The sequence below is a fragment of the Struthio camelus genome, chromosome 1, assembly GCF_040807025.1.
Source record: "Struthio camelus isolate bStrCam1 chromosome 1, bStrCam1.hap1, whole genome shotgun sequence".
In the NCBI taxonomy this organism is placed as follows: domain Eukaryota; kingdom Metazoa; phylum Chordata; class Aves; order Struthioniformes; family Struthionidae; genus Struthio; species Struthio camelus.
Window position 1 is genome coordinate 223,356,635 of NC_090942.1, and position 23,453 is coordinate 223,380,087.

The window sequence follows — 23,453 nt, forward strand, 5'->3', positions numbered from 1 at the left end:
AAGCAGCACAAACACGAGCACTCATGAGACACGAAGCCAAGGGACTGGGCTCTGTTCCCAAGCCTCTGCAGTGTAAAATTCATCATTAGATAAAAACTAACAAGAAATACCCCTTAAAACTTTGAAAGCAAGTAGCCAAATTTGTGACCCACCCCCATGCTAAATCACTGCTCTAATCACCAGGGCAGAGATTCCTAAACAAAATTATGTCTAAAATCAAGCTGGTTGCATTTCCCTAAAGCAAATGAACTGGTCCCTTCCTCGCCTGGCCCAGAGCAGGGAGCAGAAGCTGCCACCCCCCCTTGGGAATCTCCCCTCCTGCCACCAGCACATCCCAGCCCCTCCTGGTGCCAGGGGGAAGGTGTCCCAATTCCGCACAGCCAAGGGCTGTCTCTCCCACATCTGGAGATCTGTACACACATAGCAATCACAGGAAGAGGGTATCTTCTCCATTTATTCAGTGGCTCGGGGACCCTGTCCTCTTCCTTGCTGCTGGATCTCACGCAGTGTTTGAGGACACTGCAGTCTGCAGGCATCTTGTGAGCTGCCAAAGGGGCATCCAGGGATCTGAGGCCCCTCGGGGGTTGGCAGACCATGAAGTGCAGGAGGGGGAGTATTAGATCATGATTTTGGAAGTCTTAAGTTTACCTATGTCCTGTTTCAGACATTAAGTCATTTTCCTGAGGAAGTTACATATGACGTTGATTTGGTTATACAGGGAGGTGGAGCGAAGTAGAGATCAGGTGAGGTGCAAGAGCACTGGAGCTCTATGTCCTTTCAAAATCATCACAGAAATAAGACCGTCACATGAGGAGACACTTGGGAAGAAACCAGCCTGTTCGATATCCTTCATTGCATTGCATTCAGTACAAACCATGATACTTTGAAGCATTGTCCAGCCACACTTCAGATTCCCTAAAATGATCAGTTTAATGTTTCTGTCTATGTTGTTGGTAGAAGAACTCTTTACTCACTTCAGTACAATGATATTCTTCCATGTAATCAAATACAACAGCAACTTTTAGAAACCAGGGTGTAGCGCATCTTTCCATGAATAGCAAAGACAAAAGAAAAATCTCTATTTAATGAGTTTTGTTATATAACATTACTTTTCAAATTATATTCCCAACTCTACCGAGATAAACAGAAATACCACTGTGCTCTTTTTCTGGGACAGATACAATGCTCTTTACAGAAGTTAAACCAAGGTTTTTCACTCTTTCCCAGTGGGTCCCTGCTCCCCATATCATGAACGCATCCCTGGGAACATCAAAGCCACCCTTAAACACTACACCATTAATTGTCCTGACCCATGCAGCCAGCTGCTGTATCCAGCCGGCTAGGACACTAGCACGGGTAGAAAGGCAGAGACACCAACGCTTTAAGCAGGTAATCTCACATCTGCTCTGAACGCAAGGACGATGCGACTGAAAATTTGATTGAAACCACTGTTGATCACTATTAGGGGTGTGTTCAAATTTGTCAGTCACCAACTTGATCTCCTGGTCAAAATGACTGCATAGATATAATCAGTTTGATGGCTCTGTTATTGCCCACATGCCAGAATACTTTCAGGTGGGCCCCTGAAGACATTTCTTCCTTGCTTCAGACTCTTCAGGCTTTATCTACCTTTGCACCAATCACAAACGCTTTCTATATCGATAACGACTTATATATGTTGGCCTAACAACACTCAGAAGCAACCACTGATGACATTAGTTGCCCATTTGAGAGACTTTAACAAGCCAAACCCTCAGAAACGCTGAGCATCCATCCTCTGGAAAACCAGGCCCTGTATATATAAAATTTAGCACCAAGAAACAGAAGGCATCCAAGATGACAAGTCACTTCTGATTTACTGGACCGCAGTGCTTTATTCATCTTGAATAATTCACTCTCCTCATTCGCTGTGACACACTTCCTTCAACAAGCAGATGACTAGATATCCTAGAAAACAACTCTTTTGTTGTCTGGTTTATGCCTGCAAAAAACTTTATGCAAGCCAAAACCACCACCAACAAAAAGCAGCTCTGCAATTCTTCACAGCCAATGACAGCAGGTATGTGCCTGGCGTTATCAGAAAAGTCCTCTAAGCACCCTTCCCTTTGACTCATTAATTTTCAAGGTTAAAGATACAATTGCTTTCTCAATAACAGTGAAGGCCTTCCCCCAATTACACTGGAGCCAATTGTGTGGGAAGCCTTAATGATGTTTTTGCAAGGACAGAGCACCAACAGTGTCCCAGACTATAATTAGGCATCTGAGTATTTTACAGAGGATGTATTCAAGGAAGAAAAGAGTAAGAAAATTTTATACGCACTGCTCTGTCCAAAAAAAGATTATGAAAGGCACAGCAAAAACTATTTACCAGTCTTATGGGGAAAATCAAGTTCATTTCATTCAGTTAAAGCTGAAGCAGATGTTCAATACTTGTGTGCGTGCCTGAAGACCTGTTCAATTACAGCCTCTAACCAGTGTGAACATTTAGATCAGTCTGGAGAGCTGGGGGGTGTAAAGGGAGGAAAAAACAAACAAAACAAACAACAAAAAAGATGCCACAACTCAAGTCCTAATTTAGTCCATTCTCACTCATGGAACGTGGGCCTTAACACTCAACAGGTAAAAGGCCATATTAAAAAAATAAAATTTAATGTGACTAGATTAACAGTCTTCCACAAGCTTCTCTAGGTTTTGCTTCTAGATGGAGGTTTCCGTACAGCTTAGTATAGAAGACAAGTTATTGCATTAACAGATAAAACTTCTCTAATACAAAATCTAGTCCAGAGGGCTTACTTACACAGTAAGCAAAATATCTTACGTAACAGAAGATTGCATATTGTTCTCCAGTGCAGCAGCCTTCAGAAAGCTACACAAAGAGTAACTTCTCCAAGCTGCCAAGGGGACCAGGAGAAAGACATAGTTCATTTCTTCTGAAAGAAACCCATAATGGAGACCTGTTTATTGGCTTTGTTGGCAGTGGCTGCCCCCTTCTTTACGTTCTTCCTTTCCTCCTTTGGTTCTTTCTTCACAGGGGGTGCAGGCTGTCTGTGTACAGCTGGTGGCTTGGACTTTGCAAAGTCATCCTCGCTATCTGTACAGGATTCACTCTCATAAACCTTCTCAGTCACTGAATAAAAAAAAAAAAAAGATGATTAAGCCTATGTACTGAAGAGCAATGCCTTTTCCACTGCAGACTTCCCTTTACACTACAAATGAGCATGCTGGCTTCAAGGACTACATGCAGGCACAAGGAATTAAGTCCATTTCCTCAGGGTTATGCAGTAGATCCAGGAGCACTGGATCCAGTACTTCTGGAGTCCAGGTGACTGGACTTCAGGACTGGCTTTCTCTACTCTTCCCTCGCTTCTTAAATATTAAGGTGGTAGAGGTTAATGACGTGGGAGCTTTAATGCCATCCAGCTCTTCAAAATGGCTTGGTGTCCTCGTACGCATTCATTCACAGGCCAAATGCATGCCTTGAACAACAATGCTCCCCCCTGGGAAAGGCCCTAAAGAGGACAGTTCCATTTCCAAATCTGCTCAAAGGTTGCCCTCTTCTATAAACAAGGGGCCAACTGTGTTGAAGACCTTCACAGTTAAAATAATTCTTCACTGGGGCCTGGCCTGCAGCCATCAATTCATCTCACAAAGACTGACAAGCAGCTATTTGAAAGTGATGAATCTGAACTAAGTCAGAATCCTTAGTTTAGGCTTAAAAGACCAAATATATCTTTCATGGTCAAAAAACATCACTCTGACTTGGTCTGATTTCTACAGTGGCCCAAGCAATCAGTTAGGTGGTTAAATTTCAGGGCAAGAGGATCCAAATACAGAGCCAGATTTCCTGTCACTCACCACCACTATGCATAACAAAGTCAGGAAAGAGTAAAGCAAACACAGTATCCCTCAGAGATGAGGGAAGGAGCAGAAAACCTAGGTAGTAACTTCTTTCTATACAGATGGACAAGCAGGGCAAATATAAATTCCCTCAAAAAATAAAACTAGCCCAACACTGAAATCAAGGACTCTTACTGAATGGGATTGCCTGCTCATTACTGTCAGTGTCCAATGATGGAAAGCTAAGGTATATAAGGCAATGCTTACTGGAATGAAACTGGAGTCAGCTCCACTGATGAAAGCCATTGTTAGATACTAGTAAGTGTTGCTGTATCAGCTTTCCTAGAAGCGTTCTGGTATTCTTCTAGTAAATCATTTTTCTTTAGCAACTGTATTCTTTTAAACAGATGTCCTAACTTCCCTACTTCTGGGAATTGGGTTTTAAGTTGTATTAATACATCAAATCAAATAAGGTTTTCTATGTAATCAAAGGTTAGGAAGAGAAATGGCACAAAATCCTGCTCCTCAGTGTTAGTGGATACTCAAGTAGGGACTATAAATCCAAGCTAACTTACCTTCAGAGGCAATTGGCTTTTCCGTGAGCAGCTTTAAGAGACCACTAGCCAGTGACTGAGCTTTACAAAGTTATTACGTGTCACCTAAGTCAGTAATTCTGGTAACTCCGACAGTGTGTACTTAATCACTTTCAATTACAAGATAACACAGCTTAGATTAATTCTCTTTTACTCTCAGCTGAACTGTAAAACTTGGTATTTGGGGCAGCTGAGAGCATGCAAATAGATAGTTACTGATATATAGTAGCTCAGCTCACAGCTGGGACTCCTTAAATCACATTAACACAAATGTGTGTGTAAGCTCTAACTTACAAGCCAGTGCAGTAACCAATTTACCTACAATGTAGACAGTCTTATTCTAATATAGAAGTCCACGTGCGTTGTTTCAGGCTTTTGCAAGAGTAAGGCAGAAAAACATTAGCTGAAATCTCAGTAATTCCCCTTTGCTATAGATTGAGAGCATGCACTCGACTGATTGTGTCCTAGTTGATGCACAGTAACATGCCTTGTGCTTAACTCCACAGATGCTTTAATTGCTCAATTTCCCCTCAGGGCTAAACCTTAAATTAGCTTTGCTTTTTGACACCAATTCCTTGCTATTGCAGCCCTTGTGAAAATGATCCGTAAAATCACAGTGAAATATAAAATACAGCCTAATCTGAACGGTGGGATTTAACATCTCTATAAACTGGCCCTTGTTTTTTTTTTTTAAAAAAAAAAAAAAAAAGACAGCAGGGAGAAAAACCCTGTATTTCAAAGGATAACAATAATATACATTAGCCCAGGAGATCTGTAAGTTATTTGGCCTACAAACGCTTAGGCCTGTGCTGTGCAGGAAAAGGGGAGGGAGGGGGAAACTGGACAATAAGCAGATAGCAAGTTCTTTGCAACAGCCTGGTATGTTTTTAGTGCAGAAAGCAGCATCTCCTTCCTACCCAGTTCTTCAGTATCACAGATCCATCTCTCTCTCCTTCCTAGAGGGACCATCTTCCGAATGCACAACAGGGCTTGAATTTCCCTTTTCTTAAAATCATAGTGGATATGAACTGTAAACCAAAGGTCTGGATTTCACAAGGGACTATTAAATCTATTAGGGGGTGGGGTGGAGGGAGAAAGAAAGGCAATCTTCCCAGCCCTGATGCACTTGGAAAAGGCTGAAGAGAGAGAGAGAAAAGCATTCGTTGCTGGAAACTGAATCCGGAAAGTCATTACTGTGAGCTCTGGATGCAGACCTTGTTAAACTTTACTCCCTAGCTAATGCCTTTTTTGTTCTATTTTCCTTCCAAGTGTTTTAATGGTTCTATCTGGGATGGGAGTGCAAAACACCCCATAATGCAACTAGCCAAATCAATCAACAACTTTGAACAAGTCCATTTCTTTGACTTGAGATTTCGGTTACTATCATAGCCAGCTGATGAGTGCTAGCTTTATGTTTCCTTAAAGGAGACGTACAAAGTTAATAAGAAACGTAAAATATGACTATACAGACAGGTGCAAACAGACACAAGCTGATTCATGTCCAGGCAGCTCCAAGTTTGGGCCAAGCAAGCTTGCATCTATCTATCTATGCTTTTGCACAAGGACAAACCTGTACAAACACAGCAATGCATCTTCTGCTAGAACTGGCTGAGCTCCCTTGACATCTATTCAGATCAGCAAGACTGGAGAACGCTAAGCATCCCACACGGTTGAGCTGACAGTGGTGTTCTAAAAAACATTTCCATCCTCTTCATTTTCAAAACTTTTAGAAAAATGTTTCCGAACTACTGCAGCTCTACTTCAATGTCAGGACACAGAGGAAGAAACAAATACAGTGATACGCAACTTCCTCAAGGTCACAGAAGGAATCAGCATCCAGTCAGGCTGGAATTCAAAGCCTCTGGCTCTCAGTGCTCGTGTAAAGACCCTCTTGCCTCCCAAAAGCAGGACCACCCTTATCAGGAAGGGAAACTCCGTCTAAGCTCCAGATGTTTGCAACTTGGATCCAGTTTATTTGAGATTCATAAAATGTTTATTAACTTATAATCAAGCTGTGTTGTACAGCTCTGGAGACTCAAGCAACCAGAATTTATCCCAAAACCTAAACTTCTCTCTGTATCATCTTTAAAAGCTCGTATCTTTGGAGAGGAGAACAAATGAAGGAGGTGTTCATGCTGCTAAAAGGGAAGGGAGAAGAACAGGAAGAAACTCTGAGAATAATCAGGAAAGAAAGGATTCAAGAATAGCTCCATGACTCCCTACCACTCCTTCACCAAAAGGTGCAATTACCTCAGTCCGGGAGCATGAGGTTGAAGGAGAACAACAAAATGATATTGAGGACCTCTTCCCAAACCTTTTACAGGCCTGGCCTGTAAAAATAAATCTTCAACACATCTCTATTAGAATGAGCTGTAGGAAACAGCTAAGTCTTACCCATGCAGCCTTCTTCTTCATCGACAAACATTTTGGATTTCAGCACACGCTTCCGTTTCCTCTTCCTCCCTCCAGCTGAAACCTGAAGGACATTGCAGTACTGTGAGAAATCAAAAATTAAGACCTGGTGCATGTAGCCAGGTTATAAGAACATCAGCACCAGGAGCTAAATCTAGTCTCTTCAGTTACGTCAAGCATGATTTGGTAACTAACTCCGTCCCTTCCCAGGTTACCCTAGTCTCATTTCTGCTAATGCCACAATTCTGCCTATCCTACCAAGACAAATTTCAGGGAGACAAAAAATAACTTCAACGAGGCAGTAGCTTTTCCTGTCTGCAGCACAGGGGACATATTGCCTCTTCTGGAGCATGTGACATTTTGAAATTTGTTTAGTTATGCTAGAAGGACATGTTGGGGTTGTCTCAACATACCTCTGAAGAATGAGAAGAGTAAAAACAGGGTGTGCAAGACATCAGAACCCTTGCTGCGATGAAATAGCTGCACTTAGAATAAAGCTACTTGTATTCTCTCAGCTCAGAGGCAGTGGGCTGCCAGTCACAGCTCACCTCTCAGGCAGCAGCTTCTCTGTGCTACAGGACTGAGTATCAAGATTCTCTGCTTTCATTTCTGGCCCTGCCCTGACTCTTGATGCCAAGATTTAGAGGGAAGAGTGCTCAAATGCAAGTCACAATTCAAAGAAGCATTAGGAGGGAAAAGAGGAAAAGAAAACCCCAGAAAACTGCACTATGTCAGCAGAAAAGCTAGAGTTTGAAGTTATGTTCTAGAAAATGAATGGAATAGTGAGCACAATGGATTCTTTCAAGCTGGATCATGTGCTGGACCTGACAGGCAAGCAGGACCCTCCCCTAGATTTAGCACCTGAAAAGTGGTTCGGAAAACCCCAAGTGAATCAGATAACATATCATAACAACCATAACATGCTTTTACCTCAGTGGATACAGGCTCCACTTCAGTCTTCAGTGCAGGTAGAGGAGGTGGAGATGGAGCTTTCTCTTCCTCAGGTGTGGAAGATGGTGGGACATCTGGTAAGAAGCAGAGATGAACTTCTTGATAGTCTGTGGGCCCAATGACCTCTGACAGCCACTACTTTCTCTCAGGTGATCTAGTTTGACTCTGGGCTATTGCCTGCAACTTGTACCTCAGATTTGTTTTACTCAAGTTAGGATAAAGTGTTCCAGGTTGTCTGTCTCCTGCTACACATTGCAGTTCCCAAAGGAAAGGGGGTAAAGGACAGGATAGGATGGGGGAAGTGGATTTGGTATTTTTGGTAAGCCATAATCAGCTCCACCAAATGAAGCACTAAAAATAGGCACAGAAACTGGAAAGTTTTAGCCATATATTTCACTTGCTCATTAAACAAGAGGCACTGTGATTTGTTTAGAATTAAAGGAGTCAGGGTTTAAGACTGCATATTCCCAACTCAGTGGATGACCTTAACTTCACTTTGTTCCTCTCTCGGCGTTGGTAAAAAGAGTCATCACTTCACAAGTGATGCTACAAATCCGAAATAATCAGTGCTATTTGCTTGAAACGTCCTTATTCCAAGAATTAAGTACAATATACTATCACTCACCCTAAGGATCTTGTTAATGGACAACCCAACCCTTCATTTGAAAAAAAGAAAAAAAAAAAATCTAAGTCTACTCTTTCATCTGTCACCATGAGATCTAAGTTTTTCTCCATGCAGCAGATGGGTGCAAGGACTAAGAGAGTGGAATCCTTTCAATGTCAAAACTGACCAAAATGGTCAAGGCCACCTTCACGAATTTGTACATAGCAAAAACAGCACTGGAGCCTCTAACAGCTCTGTCAAACAGGACCTCAGTGAAACTAGCAGGGCTTATAGACATAGAAAGGGCATATAGACATAGACAAGAAAATCAGGGTCAGTCTGTTGTGGGGCTGGCAGAGGAACTGAGCTGTGAGGGCAATGTATATTCAGCACGGGGCAAAGGGAAGAGCAGTACCTTGCATCACGCAGCAGGCACCACGACTAACTTAAAAGGCTTTAAAGAGAGTCCTCTCTAAGTCCAAGTGAGAAATGTTGCCACGCAAGGCCTCAAATGTGGGGGAGAGCTAGGAATGTGGGGGAAGAAACTCCTCATCTGACCTATTGCTTAATAAGAACAATGGAGCTGTTGGATGGGAGGACAGAGTGCCTGTTTGGCCTCTCCTCCCAGCCTCGGCTGGCTGTAGCACTGCGTTTATACTGTCATTGTAACACGAATTCTGGATCTGTAGCTGTCCCAACCGATTAGGTCAGTGTTAAGAGTTATGACTGTGCCAGGCATACGGCCAACTGACCTTCGTAGGTTAAGAAGGGCTCAAGTGAAACAGTGGTTGGCTGCCAATGCTGAATAATAAATTACATTCTTCAAACAAGGACTCAGCCTCCTAACTACTTCAGTAAGCGAGGCACAGAAATGCAAACAGAGTGGGATAACATGACTCGGTATTTCACCTTGCTCCAAATAGCTGGGTCTGGCAGCAGTGCAAAGACAAAACCAAACAACTGGTCTACTCTAAGGTGCTAGCTGCTGAGGCAGGCCGCGATCACAGCTGAGGAGCTGCAGGGAGCTCAGAATTGTTAATATTTTTCACAGTCTCACAGCAACTGGAGGCTCAGGTGCCCATATACTGCACAGCACCAAACAAACTTCACAGGCTACCCAAAAGAATAGACTTAGTGGTCAGATCAATCATAAAAGATTCTTAAGAGAGTCTACGCTAGAAGGACTGAAAACTGCCCTGGGGGAAATCGGCCACTCCTGCCATGCTCAAGCAGAGGTTGCTGAAGATATTTTTCAGAATATCACCTCTACTATTCTCATTTGGGGGAAACCCAAGCTTTTCTTCGGCCCCCTTCAAACCAGTTTCCCCAGCTTTCGGCAAACAGAAATCACCTTCTCCCCACGTCAGTGTTTCTGACTACCATCAAGCTCCTTTTCTACTACTTTATCCTCTTCTAGCCAGCACAGTCCTCTGACATGTGATAACTCCTGAATCAACCTCTAGCTGCTGCCCATAATTTACCCAACAGTAACAGCTGCATGAAATGGATACAAGTTGGGCAACTGGATGTACCAAGGATGTAAACTCTGGCTTTGTTCAGTTTGCTCTGACCCTGCCTGGATAAACTGTGAAAAGCTCTGGTGCAAAGTGATAGAGTTTGTAGGTTACAGTGCCACTGAAATCACTGGAGTGGCTGTAAAATACTTGTCAACACTATGAAATGTTGCCTGTGTTGGTATAGATGAAGCTGCCAAAACCTCCTGTTCTCTGTGGACACACTCATGTAGTTTGTTCTGGCAATGGAAGCAAAACAACCTGCACTGACTAAGGCACCCTCATACCAACATAAATTTTTAATGAAAAAACATTTTAAGGGAGATGACTGTGTCTTATGCCTTCTGTATTTTCCACATGATACAATGTGCTGACACTTATGTCAGAATAGCTTATTTTGGGCTAATTTCAGTAGATTAGGAGCAGATTGAGAGAGAGAGAAACACAAAAGACTTGCACCGACAGGAGTGTCCACGCAGTGCTTTGCATCAGTCATATGGACCCAGTTTGAAATCCACAAAACTGTCACTGTAAGCCCGTCTAAGAAAGGGCGGTGATTTTACTAGCACAGTTACACAGGTGGAGCCCTGTCTGAATGCTGCTCAGTCACAGTAATGGCTGTGGACAAGCATCCCCCTTGTGACTCCAGCTGTACCCACTGGAAAGGTTATTGCCCCTACCGAGGCCACTGTCTTTCTGAGCCGCAGTGGAGCAGCCTCTGCGAGCACCTCCTAATTTGCTTCAAGCAGAGGTCAGCCAGGTTAGCTTGGTGTATTAACATAAGCGGCAGCTAGACCATTAGCCTACGATACCTGCACTAATCATTTTGCTTCCCATATTGCGTCTTACGTATTTAAAAACGTAACCTTCTATCATCTGTGAGTGAGCTACGCAGGCGGTAGACGAGCCATGCCCTCTTCAGCAGCGATCTCCAAACGCTGTACAGCATATGGCTCCTTCCTCTCTAATTCCCATAGGGATGTAGCGTGGAACAATGTCACTCCGGGCTCCGTTTTGCTCACTGAGTGCTGTTGATTAAAAACTGCCCCTGCTCGCTGCAGAAACCTGTTTTCCACTTTTTCAAGGGCAAATGTTCTCAAAGTCCAGCTGCTGCACAATTTTTCCTTTAAGTATCTGTTTCATCCAACTGATATTCTCATACTGGAATACAGAATGTAATATTACATATATTATCAGTTTGGATTCAATCTGAGTATCTCAAAGAGTTTGAACCTCTTTTCTTTTACCCAGTTGGATTTAGAAGGGCAAAACAGCAGAAGCAAGCCCCTCAGTGCAGAGCTAATCAGGGTGGTTTAGATAGCCATTAACTTAAGGAAGAAGAGAGCAGCTCTCTCAGTTGTAAGCTTTCCCTTTTTCAGAAGGGAATAATACAAAGAATTTGCATAATATACACATCTGTACACATCACTATAATTTGCATAAATTTACAATTCTAATACATAATAGAAAGCCAGTTCTTGATGTAGTACAAAACTAACTCTCCAGAGTAGATGGAAAGACCAAAGAGGACTGATGCAGGAAGAGCAACAGCAGTGACAAGAGAATTCTCCAAGTGAGAGGAAAAAAACAAGAGAGACCAGAGAGCCCTGACACGGAAAAACTTAAGCGTGCATGCAGCAATCTGCAGGAGTTTGTAGTGTTCTACAGAAGTGGTCCTCAACTTATGACAATCTTCCAGCACTGCTCTTGCATTAAAATAGTTCTAACAGAAACAGATAAGGAAAGCAGATTACGAGGTTGCCTACCAACATGCTACGTGCTTAAAATCCTGTCATGAACACTGGAGGCTAGGGGTACCCAACTCATCGCAATGAGAGCGGGACAGGACCAACAGACTTTTGTGCTTCAAATAACAGTCTCTCCATATGGTCCTACCCTAAGCCTGAAACAAAGGATTCATTTCTGCCTGCTCTTGCTAGCAGAGAACTGACAAGCTGAGAGATTCCAACCCAGCAAGGAGTAATGCTTCAAGTGGCTAAATGGGCTGATTTCAATCTTCCCTCTTAAGAGCTAAACAACGCAGCTTGTCAGTTGGCTGAGTGGTGAGTAAATGGAAAGACCAGATAATAGCTTACAAATATTTAAAGAAATAAATACCAAAGAGTGTAGGCATATATATTTTTTATGGCTAAACAAGGAGCTGCACACAGGAATGTGATGAAATTAAGACTGATCGTGAAGAACAGCTTCCTGAGAGATTTATCATCCTGTGGAACAGTTTGAGCAGATGTGATGGATGCCTGATGACAGAGATCACTTGAAATTATGCTGGGCAAAAAAGAAACCATGAAAACAGCCGTCTCCTTGCCACCTTAGGCCTAAGACATTCAGCCGTATCCCCATCTCCCACTTGTATTACAGAATCTCTTCATTTCATGATTGTTTCTCATGTTCTAACCATACTAAATAAGCAAAGAGCTTCAGTCCTCCTTCAGTCCATCCCTTTGCTAACATAACCTATTAGCTGTTTTACCTTTTTTTACTGGAGCTGTACACTAAACTGATGGTTTCAATTATTTGTCCATAATGATCTCCGAATTCTTTTCCTGATCAGCTTGCTGGATGACTGTTCCATTTAGCACATATTCCCTTGCTCGGTTCCCAACTTATTTTCCAGTTATCTACATTGAACGGCATTTGTCACCTCAATTATCCAAATTCTTTGGAATCTGGCTCTGCTGTTCCTCATTATAAGCCCAAATCTTGCAACGTTCTGGGCACCCTACTCCTATCAAAGCCAACAAGCACTGCGGAGACGCAGAGTCGCATCGGATATGGCTCAACTGTTTTGCCTCCAGTTTCTCTATTAACTATTTTTTGGAATTTTGCTTTCAATGCTGTCTTCCAAACCATTTCTATAAACAGACTGAATAAAGATACTAAAAATGACCCTTGAGGGGCGGGGGTCATTTTGCAAGTGTTTACAACTCACCAAATGAGCTGGTTATGACTAGTTATATAATTCTGGAAGGCACTACGTCTTTCACAAGAGATAGGAGAATCTACTTCACACAAGTCAGTGTGATTGGCAGCACAACTGGTGAGGAGACAGCCAGATCTGAGCTAAGCTAAAGCAAAGACTAAATGACTGAAGCATCTCAATTGTATGCTCAAGTGCCTGCAGCACAAAAGAAAGAGAAAGCTCAAACTACAGCCATATTTGCATGGTCTTTAGTCCTCTAAACTATTCCCTCAATCGTTGACCAACAGCCTTGGATAATAATATTGTTGAAATCAGGCCCCTGACCTACATGCCTGGTTGTTTTCATATCTTTTACCTTCGTCATCACTACTGTCAGACTGAAGTTGTTTGATTCGCTTCCTCTTTTTCTTCAGATTTCCAAGCTCTCTTTCCTCCTCGTTATCCGACTTGTCCACCCTCTTCATTTTACTGCCACAAAAGAGAGAGAGGGAAAAGAAAGAATGAACACGGGTTATCCCTTGTGCATGCATGAAAGCAACACATGTATTTGGAAAAATACATTCCTGATAAAAGGACTGCTAGCAAGGAATCAATACCTCTGTACCTCAAACACACAAGTATCACATATGCTGAAGTATACTCATATGTTCAACCAGGCATAGGCATATGAGCATTTTTAAGCCTCTCATCCTTACCCATTTCCAGTTCTTCAAACCAGAAGGATTTCTTTAGCCCCTCTACAGTTCAGCATTTTGCCAAGTACCTCACCTAGCTTGGCCACAGTAACCTGGCAAGAGGGTGTTACTGATCTTGTCTCTATAGCTCAGGCTCCCAAACACTAATGTCCCCAACAGAATCACTCAGAAGCTCTTTTGACAGACTGCTTGCCACTGACTGACTATGAGGTAGTGTCTCAGAATCCTGGAGCCATTTTTAAAGACTACTGGAAAAATAAAATAGCTTCTTTCTTTTTAATGTTGGCGAGACACGTCAGACTAACAAGCCTGGAGGCTAAAGGCCCGCATATTCTCAGAGAGCTGGTACAGCCCAAGTGGCCTCCCCAACATCACACTGCCAACATGCAGCTTCCAGGCCCCTGGCTTTTTGAGCAAGGCTATCAATAAGATGACCAGTTAGCACTAACTGTGATGGTGGGCTGGGTGGTGTGATTACCTAGTTAATAAGAAACGAATTGAGACCACCAATTAATTACTCACAGGCCACCAGAGAGCCATCAGACTGTAATGATTTTTAGTCTCTGTCAGTTTGGGTTGGATTAAACACAAAGGGCTGAACTTTAAATTTACTTGGAGTCTCAGCCCAAAATAAACCAGCGACATCGAAAGCAGCAGTACATTAGGAAATCAACAAGCAGAACTTTGTGTGCTGGAAGCTGTGTACGTACAAGCTTGGGACTATACTACCTTCCTTGCAGCACAGGTGCTCCTGCCAGCCCCCGCAGATTGCTTGTGGGGGCTATACTAAGCCTGCTCACAGCATGAGGTTGTCTCATGGAAAGCCACCGCCTCCCACTGAAGAGTACCTGGACTGTGTCCCTTCCCACTTGCAATGGCACAAATGGCCCTAAGGCATCTACAGCACTTGCCTAAATGGAAAAGAAATATTAGGAAAAAGTTTGAATAGAGACAATTTTAGCCACGTTTAATGCAATTTAGTAGCTGGAAACAGGAGGTGAGCCAGCAACGTACGGCCTGCACAGAGCTGGCTGGTCATCAACAAGTGGGTTAACAGATTACTGGGACCCTGAAAAGTATGGCCCACCTTTTTTTGTCCTTTTGTTGAATTTTAGCAGACTGTGTTTTCCTCCCAGGTTTCTCTGCAATGGTATTGGGGGGTGACTCTGGTTCTGCTAGAGGAACTGAAGGCTTGACTACTTCTTTTTCTTCCTTTGGCTGCTCAGGCACAGAATTGACTTTGAGTTTATCTGTGAATAAAGCATTAAGAAAGAACAATACCGGGCATCCAGTATGAACTAGAACTTACGAAGGAGCTGGCTAAATGAAACAGTGCGCCAAGAAAATGGAAAGCACTACAGACCATGTGTAAAAGCATTAAGGGATCTAGGCTGACCAAGCTGCACCTTACATAAAAAGAACATGCCTGCATTTCCAGCCGATTTCTTGCTTTGGTTCCCTTGTTCCTGATGGCACAGCCCAAACTCCAACATTGCAAACAGAGCGCGCTACACTATTTAATAAACTCTGCATAACACAGCAAGGAGGCAGTGGCAAGTCCTTATAGCCAGGGGTATGTAATCACCAGGACCTAAGGTGCCGTAGAACACTGTCAATTTTCTCAAGAGAGACTTGGCTATGAATAGGTTGGAGGCCACTCCTCTACACAACTCCCCTGGGGTAACAGCACAGCCATCTTTAGAGTTAGTTTACCCCTTCTAAAAATCAGAGTTTTAATCAAGCATGAAAGAACACAGAAACAGAAGAATGAGGATTGATGGAAAAAAATCAGAATTGTGTGCCATCTCCATGCTGCATAACACTACAGCCCATGATTAGCATTTTCCAATGTGTACTGGCTACCTCTTCTCTCTCCCCTTCCACCCCAAAACGATCAAGAATCAATCTCCTTTGTCTAACACAGCACCACGTACATGGATAATTTTGCTCTAAGAGGCTTAATCTAGTACTAGAGAAGAGATAGCAGGTGGGAGGGGACAGCAAAATAGTATATTTGTCCACCTGACAGGCAGAGCTTTTAGCACTCTAGTACCTAATTACAATCTGCTAGCTTCATTCAGCAGCTTTACACACACGCACAACGAAAAGAGGACAAGGTAAGTTAGAAACCTGTATCAACTCTAGTGCAAGACACCCTGGGGAAGAAAAAGGACTCAACAATAACATCAACTACACTGTCAATGGGAGCAGAGGCTAACGAGAGGGCTAAAAGACCCCACACCAACACCTTTCTGAGACTGCCTGAAAAACAGGCTGGCTGCTTTAGCGAGTGAGGGAAAACATCGCATATATAAGAACATGAATGACAGCTATCTTATTTATGATCAATAGCATAGAGCTGAAGGACCCAATGATTAACTTAGGGCTTTCTGGCAATAGCGAAATCTTTGAAGCCAGGAGAGACATATCAACACGTAGGAAATAAATCTCCCTCCTGGACTCAACCTATCTTTTCTATACATATAATCATTTCCAGTTCTGCTCTATTTGTTCCATCCCAGCAATAACCTCAAGTTTCCTCAAAGAGCTCCCGGACACAGCTCAGCAGAGAAGCTAACCCCATTGCAAATCATGGAAACAGATTCAAGAAGTTTTCTGTACCATCGATGTGTTATCTTTACCATTTCAGTTTCCTAGGTTTTCAGAACACAAACTTTGGTTGAGAGATCTTTTCAGATCTTAAGAATTTAATTGAATTCATGGTAGTAACTGCCCTTAGAATTGTAAGGGTTAGGCGAAAGCGTCCTCAGTCTCAAGGCTCATCAGAATGGGAACTGAGACACATCTAACAGTACCGTGTAATGCATGCTCAAAGCTGGAACTGCACCCTGCAAGCTCTAACAGCTGTCTGTTAGAAAGACAAGTTTGCTGTTTACTCTCCTCCAGTAACTCTTCTTTGAATCTTCTTGTATTCTTTTTTAATAAACGCAACTTTTGAAGAAAGTCCTACAGCCGTTTTCCAATGTCTGTTCAACAGCGTCAGCATGTTGTCTTTAGACCTGAATAATTTAGGTTGGAAGGGACCTCTGGAAGCCATCTAGTCCAAAGCTTTGCTCAAAGGGGAAAAAGACCCCTCATTTTTCTACTCCGATTATTAGCTCTTCAATTTACAATAGAGGAGTTAACCCTAAATCTAACTATAGACTCTTCAGTGATTTGTGATGAAAAGCAAATATCATTAACACACTCTGTATAACAGGTTTTGGCAATCATTTCACCAATAGCCAATGCTCCAGCCAAAAGTACTCACTCTAAATCAGTTCTCTTCTGCACTAAAAATCCTTCCTGGGTTAGTCTACACAAATATGTCATTTTAATTGATCTCCACCCAGCAAACTCTTTGTCAGAAAAATTCCACTTAAAACTTTTCTTTAATTTTTGCCTTGAGCTGCATACACAAAAGTTAACCCCTCTGCGTTTAAAAGGGTGGAAAAATGATACAGAAAACTATAACAGAGGGGATATAAAGGAAATCCAACTAGTCTCATGCCTTGTGGTTTTGGGGAGAGTTCTGCTCCCTTTTTCTTTATTTATACCTCTCCACTGTAACTGCATAGCATAATACCTGGTATCATTAACTATTTTTAATTGCTATTTAGCTAAAACAACAGATTTCCAATATTCCTCTGGACTTTTTTTTTTTTTTTAATTACAGATGGCTGATCCCTGACCACAATGGTTTCTGAAAACAGACGTATGTTATAAAGCACTTACTCATGGCAGCTTTTCCAAAGAAATTGTTCATTATGTTGACCTTTGCTGGTGGTTTGCTGCTTGCTGTAGACACCTGGAAGCAAAGACAAGAGTTAACCACAGGAATTACGTGTTGCCTGCGTTTAGCCCTGTATCTAGTGAAAACAGACAAGGACACACCAGCACACTTGAAACACCGTCCTCAAAATGCGTAGTATTGGTTCTGGACAAACAAAGTGAATATACAGATTTTGTTGACTAGTCAATGTCTTAGGTTTCAGTACTGGTTTAGGATAATTCAAAGATACTAGATACTGCATGGATCTAAGGGACAAGAGTACATTACTTACCACTCCTTAGCTATGCCTTCAAGTCTAACTTAGGTCACATTCCCATCTAATGGCTGACAGTGTTAGTGAAATAAGTGGTTGGGATTTGGGTCAGTTCCCAGTAAAGAACTGTTCTTTTTGCAAAATATCAGTGCCTCAATTCACAGTAACCAACAGAGGAAAGAACACAGATTGGCCAAACCATGAAGACTTTATCCAACTACTCTGGCACATTGCACCATTCTGCTGAGCAGTTTGCAAAAAACATCACTGCTCTATTCTGTTAGTATAGCCACAACCAAAATGAAAAATCACAAAAAGAAAAAAAAACAAACTAAGGAAGCTTGGCCTCCTAATCCCATTTATTTTGATGGAGAAAAAGGCAATCAGACACGAAAGTTTCCAAAACACACAGGCAAGCATAATTCATCAGTTCTAAATCCACTATAAAAATCAGAAAATTGAACCAAAACCTTCTCGTTTGTTATTAAAAAAAAAAACAAACAAACAACCCCCCCCCACACACGCACACACATATGCAGGGCACATTACCATTTTAATATCCATTTAATGGCCACAGTGCTTTAAAAGCACTTTTACGAATCAAAATTAAAACAAATCTGTCCTGGAGGGGAAAAAAAAGCAGTTCAGAAGATAAACATTTTAGTCCTGCACAGGTCAAGCTCTGAAATGTGCCTCACAGACCAAGTTTAAACACCTTGATACTTTTAAGACCTGGAAGTCTCACATTTCACTTATTGCTCAAAACAAATCCTTTTAAGCACAATAGAGAGAGCAAGATCCTCAACTGGTGTATATACTGGCGTAACTGAAGACAATGGAACAATTGTCTCAATAATGCAGCTATGCTGGTTTATACTAGCTGGAGATCTGGCTCAAAGAAGAAAATCAAAGCATCAGAGTTGTGGCAAATACACTTCTATAGATAGATCAAGAGCGTGGAACAATATATGTTCCCCCAAGATGACTGGCAGATGACATAGCTATGCTATCCAGTTAAATAGTTAAGAAAGAGTGACTGAGCATTCCCAGTGGACAGCAAGTCTAGAACCAGAAGCAGTGGATGAGGCTACTGCTGGTTAAGGTTATTTAGGTTGAATAAGAGCAAAGCTGGAAGAACGGTTCATTAAAGCTATTAACCCAACAGGCTGCCAACGGGTCTGAGGTAACTTACACCTGGGGCCTCCTTAGCCTCTGCTTTAGTTTCTTTATTTGTGTCCTGGGGTTTGGAAGCTGATTTTGCTGCAAACATTCCCATGATCCCTTTGGGCTGCTGCGGGGTTTGTTTAGCAGTCGATGGACCGTGACCGTTGACCACAGGCACGCTGACAGCATTCGTGTCACTTGCTGTTTGGGAATCAGCCTGTGCAGACGTCTGCGTTTGAGAAACTTCGGCTGACGTCCTGGGGACCGCAGCGGCACACTGAATGGCACTAAACCTGTGCGATGGAGTGAAAAATTTAATTAGCCCTTTAACTTCTTATTTTTCACCTCAGTGTCCTCCCCAGTAGCGCCTTACTTCTCTGGTTCTATGCTTTCCTGTTATGGGAAAAAGAGCAATTTAATTTGTGCAAGGGACAAGAAAGCAAGCCTGGCACAGAATGAGAATGATAGAGACCTCTACTGAAAGGATCAGCTGAACCTGTCAGCAAGAGCCAAAGCATTCAAATGCAAAACAAGCTGTTCGGATGTCATGGTTGGGGAAAGCAAGAAAAAAAAAAAAAAAAGCCTGTCTCCACACCCAGGGTGGGGATGGAGTGAACTGCATTTTATTCCTAAACTGGTTACACTTGCTAAAGCTCGTGGCATAAATAGGATTGCCATCTGATGATCTAAAACGTTTACAACGTTTAGATGCCCTGACAGCGTCCACTATTGCCACAGCAAGCAGTCACAATCTCTCCAGCCAGGTAAATAGTTTAGTTTCAGTTGTGATCTACTTAAATCACTCAGAAGATACCGAGGACATTCAAAGACTTTAACTATATAAAGTCATTTCTATGTAATTACTAGTAGACAGAGACGCATCTCAACTTGTAACAGTCTGAAACATGATTGTTTGAGGATATTGAGCTATAAGAACTAAATGATTTGCTCACAGTTACAATACAATTCACTGACAGTCAGGAACAGCAATACCCAAGAATAACAGAATTCTACTCCCCACTGTGCAAATCACAGGCAAGGCCTTCCAGATTTCCTACAGAAATGCCACAAGAGCACACAGACTCATACCTTCCAATCCAGTGAATTACACAGCATATTTTTATTTGCATAAGAAATAAGCCATTTTTCTGCCAATTAATTTCCGTGCCTCCACATTAGCAGCTCACATGCACAGTTCAGAGTCACTTCTACTCGGATCAGAAATTGAAATGGACTAGCAAACACCACCACCACTACAGCATTTCTAGGCTACAGAAGAAATCTCTTGACATCCAAACCTTTGAAGGAAGGAAGACATGGAGGGAAAAATATTCCTACTTTCAGCTTGGTTTCAACACAGTCAGCACCACACTTCTGATGTCTTTTGCTCCTACTCCACAAACACTCAAGAGCAACACTACCAACCCTTCAGATTACAAAAAATGTTCCTTTTGTTAGTAGTCACAGTAACTGTTCAGCAAGCACTTCTAAACCTCACATATTCCAGGTATTTGGGAAGTTAACTTGCCTTAATACTGTTGTATGACTACAGCTGATGAGCTTGATCCAAAATTTACTAAAAAGAAAAAAAAAATCACTAAAAAAGAAGGTGATGTCAAGTGATGTTTGAAATATGCTCTGCAGGCAAGGAGCTGCTTCAGCTCAGAACAAGCATAAAAGCTGACGTCAGTCATGTGCATCAAATCTAATTATTTATATTAGTACAACATCTAGCCACCTCCACCATCTGCACAGCGTAACAGGTCCTGTACAAACACAGGACGGAATAAAGATCCTTGCCCCAGAGCTTATGAAAAAATGGACTGAGAGGGAAATATAAGAAGTCAGTAGGTTCTGTTTGGTACGAACATGCACACAGTCAAACTTTTGCTAAGTCTTTTGTGGGTACACCAGCAATCTTGTCCCAAGCATAAAAGATGATTCATGTAGCTGACATAATTCAAGGAAAGAGGAAACATGGTCATTCTGAATTTAGTTCAGCCCTGCTGCAAATGAAGAAGCTGAATTTTTCTTAATTTGCTTGGGAAATTCTTCTCTAAAGCCAAGTAGGGATTCAAACATAGGCTTCACAAATGGTATTGAAGAATCCAAACTGTCTAAACCTTCTGGATGTATAAATCTCAAAGCTAGACTCCTCTACGGCACAAATATCACCACGCAGGGGTGCCCTAGAGTAAAGAGTGGTTGGAATAAGGCCAAAACTACAGCAAAATGTAGGGCACACATTTTCACCGAAGCAGGGTTTTCTAGAACTTATTGTGGTATTGACATTCACTTACAAGACACAGCATCTAGAACTTTATTTTCTCAGTCATTATTTTCTCAGTCATTCTCTTGTGAACATCTTGAAGATAGCTAAATTTCTATCTTCAAATTCTGTACTGCAGGGATTCGCCTTTTAAACCAGACTGGTCATGGCTCTGCACATACCAATTACATCAAGCTGAAACTGTTGTGGTAACACCTCTGTATGAAAAGAAAGGGGGACGTAAAAGGTGTAAGAGTGGTACAATGTGGACAGTAATCAACTCAGAGGCCAGATAAGGTGTCCCAGCTCACAACCTGCTTGGTGATCTCAGTCCAGTCCCTTACAGATAGATGTTAACACTAGAGAGCTGTACCAGCAGTGGCCACAGCTGCCAGTCACCATCCAGAAGAGTCAATGAGGTCTGGAGACTGAAGTCCCTCTTAATTCTAGGACAACCTTTCCCTAGCTCAACCATGAAGGACACCTGTGCTTGCTCTTCCTATTTTGCATCTTTCCCCCTATGCTCCAGGCTCCTGTCTTATCTTGCAGAAACTCATTTTCCCTGTGTATCTTCAGAGAGGCAGAAGAGCCCAGTGGACGAAAGCACAATCTCACAAAATAGAAGACAAACTTGCAAGTTAGCAATTTGCTGAACACACCGCTTAATGTTTTTGTAAGTCAGTTTCAGTTTACTCTTCTTGTGTGATAGAGAACTGGATGTAAATTGGTCATAATTAAGTGTGGCCTGGAAATGAGAAAAAAAAATTCTAGACATCAGAGAAGAAAGGTTTTAGAACAATTTGCCAGTTGGAAGAGCAGGGCAAGTGAACCAACCGAGAGCTGGAAACAGGACAGGTTACAGCATAATCATATAATGCATTTGCCTAGGATCTAGTCTGACATGACCTAGAAGATATCTTTTTCTAACCTTCTAAAGGTCCAGGCTTATTTGGTAACTATTGATTTCTACTGCTGAGGTGAGACTGGTGTTGTTACATAGCACAAGTCACATAGCATAAGAAGAAAACCAAGATGCAACTTACTTGCTGCAGTTGTGCAGGTTTGTTTTGACAATATCATAATCCGTGTTGTAGAGTGGCCCACTATCCTTGAGCAAGGCTTTCTGAATGCTGTAGACATGCACACTCGCAATCGTGGCTAGTTTAGACTTCATTGCTGGTGGGGAAAAAGAAAGGAAGTCCTTTGTTATTACAGCCTTTACAGCATCAAATGGTAACTTTTTAAGTACCACGCTCTTTACCAAAGACGGCAGAACGACTGACAAAACAGACCACTTGAGAGCAAGGCCTTGAAAATAAGAACATATAATTGTACCTTCTTGCCATGCTCACTGATTGAAAATTCAGGTTATCAAGCTCCGCAAGCCTGTCAAATGCATTTTCCACTGTATCCACTTGGGTCTCACACAACTAAATTAAGACCAACCTCTCTGTGTTTACCTTCAGAATATCCAGTGTCTGGGACCCAGAATATCTATACGACTACCTAAAGTTAAGGATGAAAACAGATGGCGATAACTCTACCCTGCTGGAACTGTTCTCTAGCATTAAGGAAAAGTCCACAGTTTCAACCAGTATTGTCCAAGTGTCTTCTTGAGTAGTCTGCCCAAGTTGATGTTTTGTCTATTCTACGCTATTTAGATTGTAACCCCCTCGAGACAAGCGCTGTTTTTAGGATTTCTTAGATCACTGCTTATATTGTTCTTTGCACAGAGTGCTGGTCTGAGAAAGAACTTCTAGGCACTGTAAAAATACACACAGTAATCATTTCTTGGGGCCAGTCCTAGACTATACAGCCCTACTTCCATCACAAACTTCAGCCTCTTCCAAATGTAAGTCATACCTTTGGCCTGTCTTCTAATACAAAAAACATGAACAACCCTTCTCTCCAAAGCAAAATAGAACGTTACACAGCACACACAATTCAACAAACATGACAACTAGTAGTTATGCTGCTTGACAATTTACTATACTGCTGAAGACAGCTTAGCTAGACATCTATTTCAAATTTCAAAAAGGGAAATATCACCAGTACTTCAAGCAAAGTTAGTTCATTAATACTGATACTTAAGGCCACACAAGCCACAGTATGCTCTTGAACACCAAAGACGTTATTTGAAAATAATGAATAGCCTGCAGTTGTCTTTCTGTGGAAATGGGTCCAATCTTATCAGCAGCACCAGACCTTGAAAGAAAGTAAAAAGACTGACAGCGCATGGAGAACAGTTTCAGGAAGCAGCGTTACAGCGGTGGTTCTTTTGTCTGGGATATTTGCTTTCGTAGCAAAAGGTAAAAAGAGAGAACTTTCTCACAGGATGTTAAATTAACACCCAGATCTCTCAGGGCAAAGACTGCAATCACATGTAACCAATAATGAGAATAATCTGCTGCAGCATCCTTGGAA

General features: G+C 42.1%; 1 protein-coding gene across 5 annotated transcripts in view; it reads right to left on the reverse strand.

Annotated features, from left to right (window-relative positions):
* Positions 1-911: 911 nt before the first annotated feature.
* Positions 912-23,453, reverse strand: part of POLD3 (DNA polymerase delta 3, accessory subunit) — a 29,402-nt gene continuing 6,860 nt past the window's right edge. For all 5 annotated transcript variants that reach the window (XM_068930830.1, XM_068930833.1, XM_068930831.1 and 2 more), the window contains 8 exons: positions 22,073-22,205; positions 18,789-19,053; positions 17,286-17,358; positions 14,638-14,800; positions 13,211-13,323; positions 7,773-7,867; positions 6,825-6,906; positions 912-3,127 (listed from right to left, as the gene is read on the reverse strand). In XM_068930830.1, the coding sequence (XP_068786931.1) occupies positions 2,922-3,127; positions 6,825-6,906; positions 7,773-7,867; positions 13,211-13,323; positions 14,638-14,800; positions 17,286-17,358; positions 18,789-19,053; positions 22,073-22,205 (1,130 nt within the window). In that variant the 3' untranslated portion in view covers positions 912-2,921. The remainder of the gene's footprint in view (positions 3,128-6,824; positions 6,907-7,772; positions 7,868-13,210; positions 13,324-14,637; positions 14,801-17,285; positions 17,359-18,788; positions 19,054-22,072; positions 22,206-23,453) is intronic.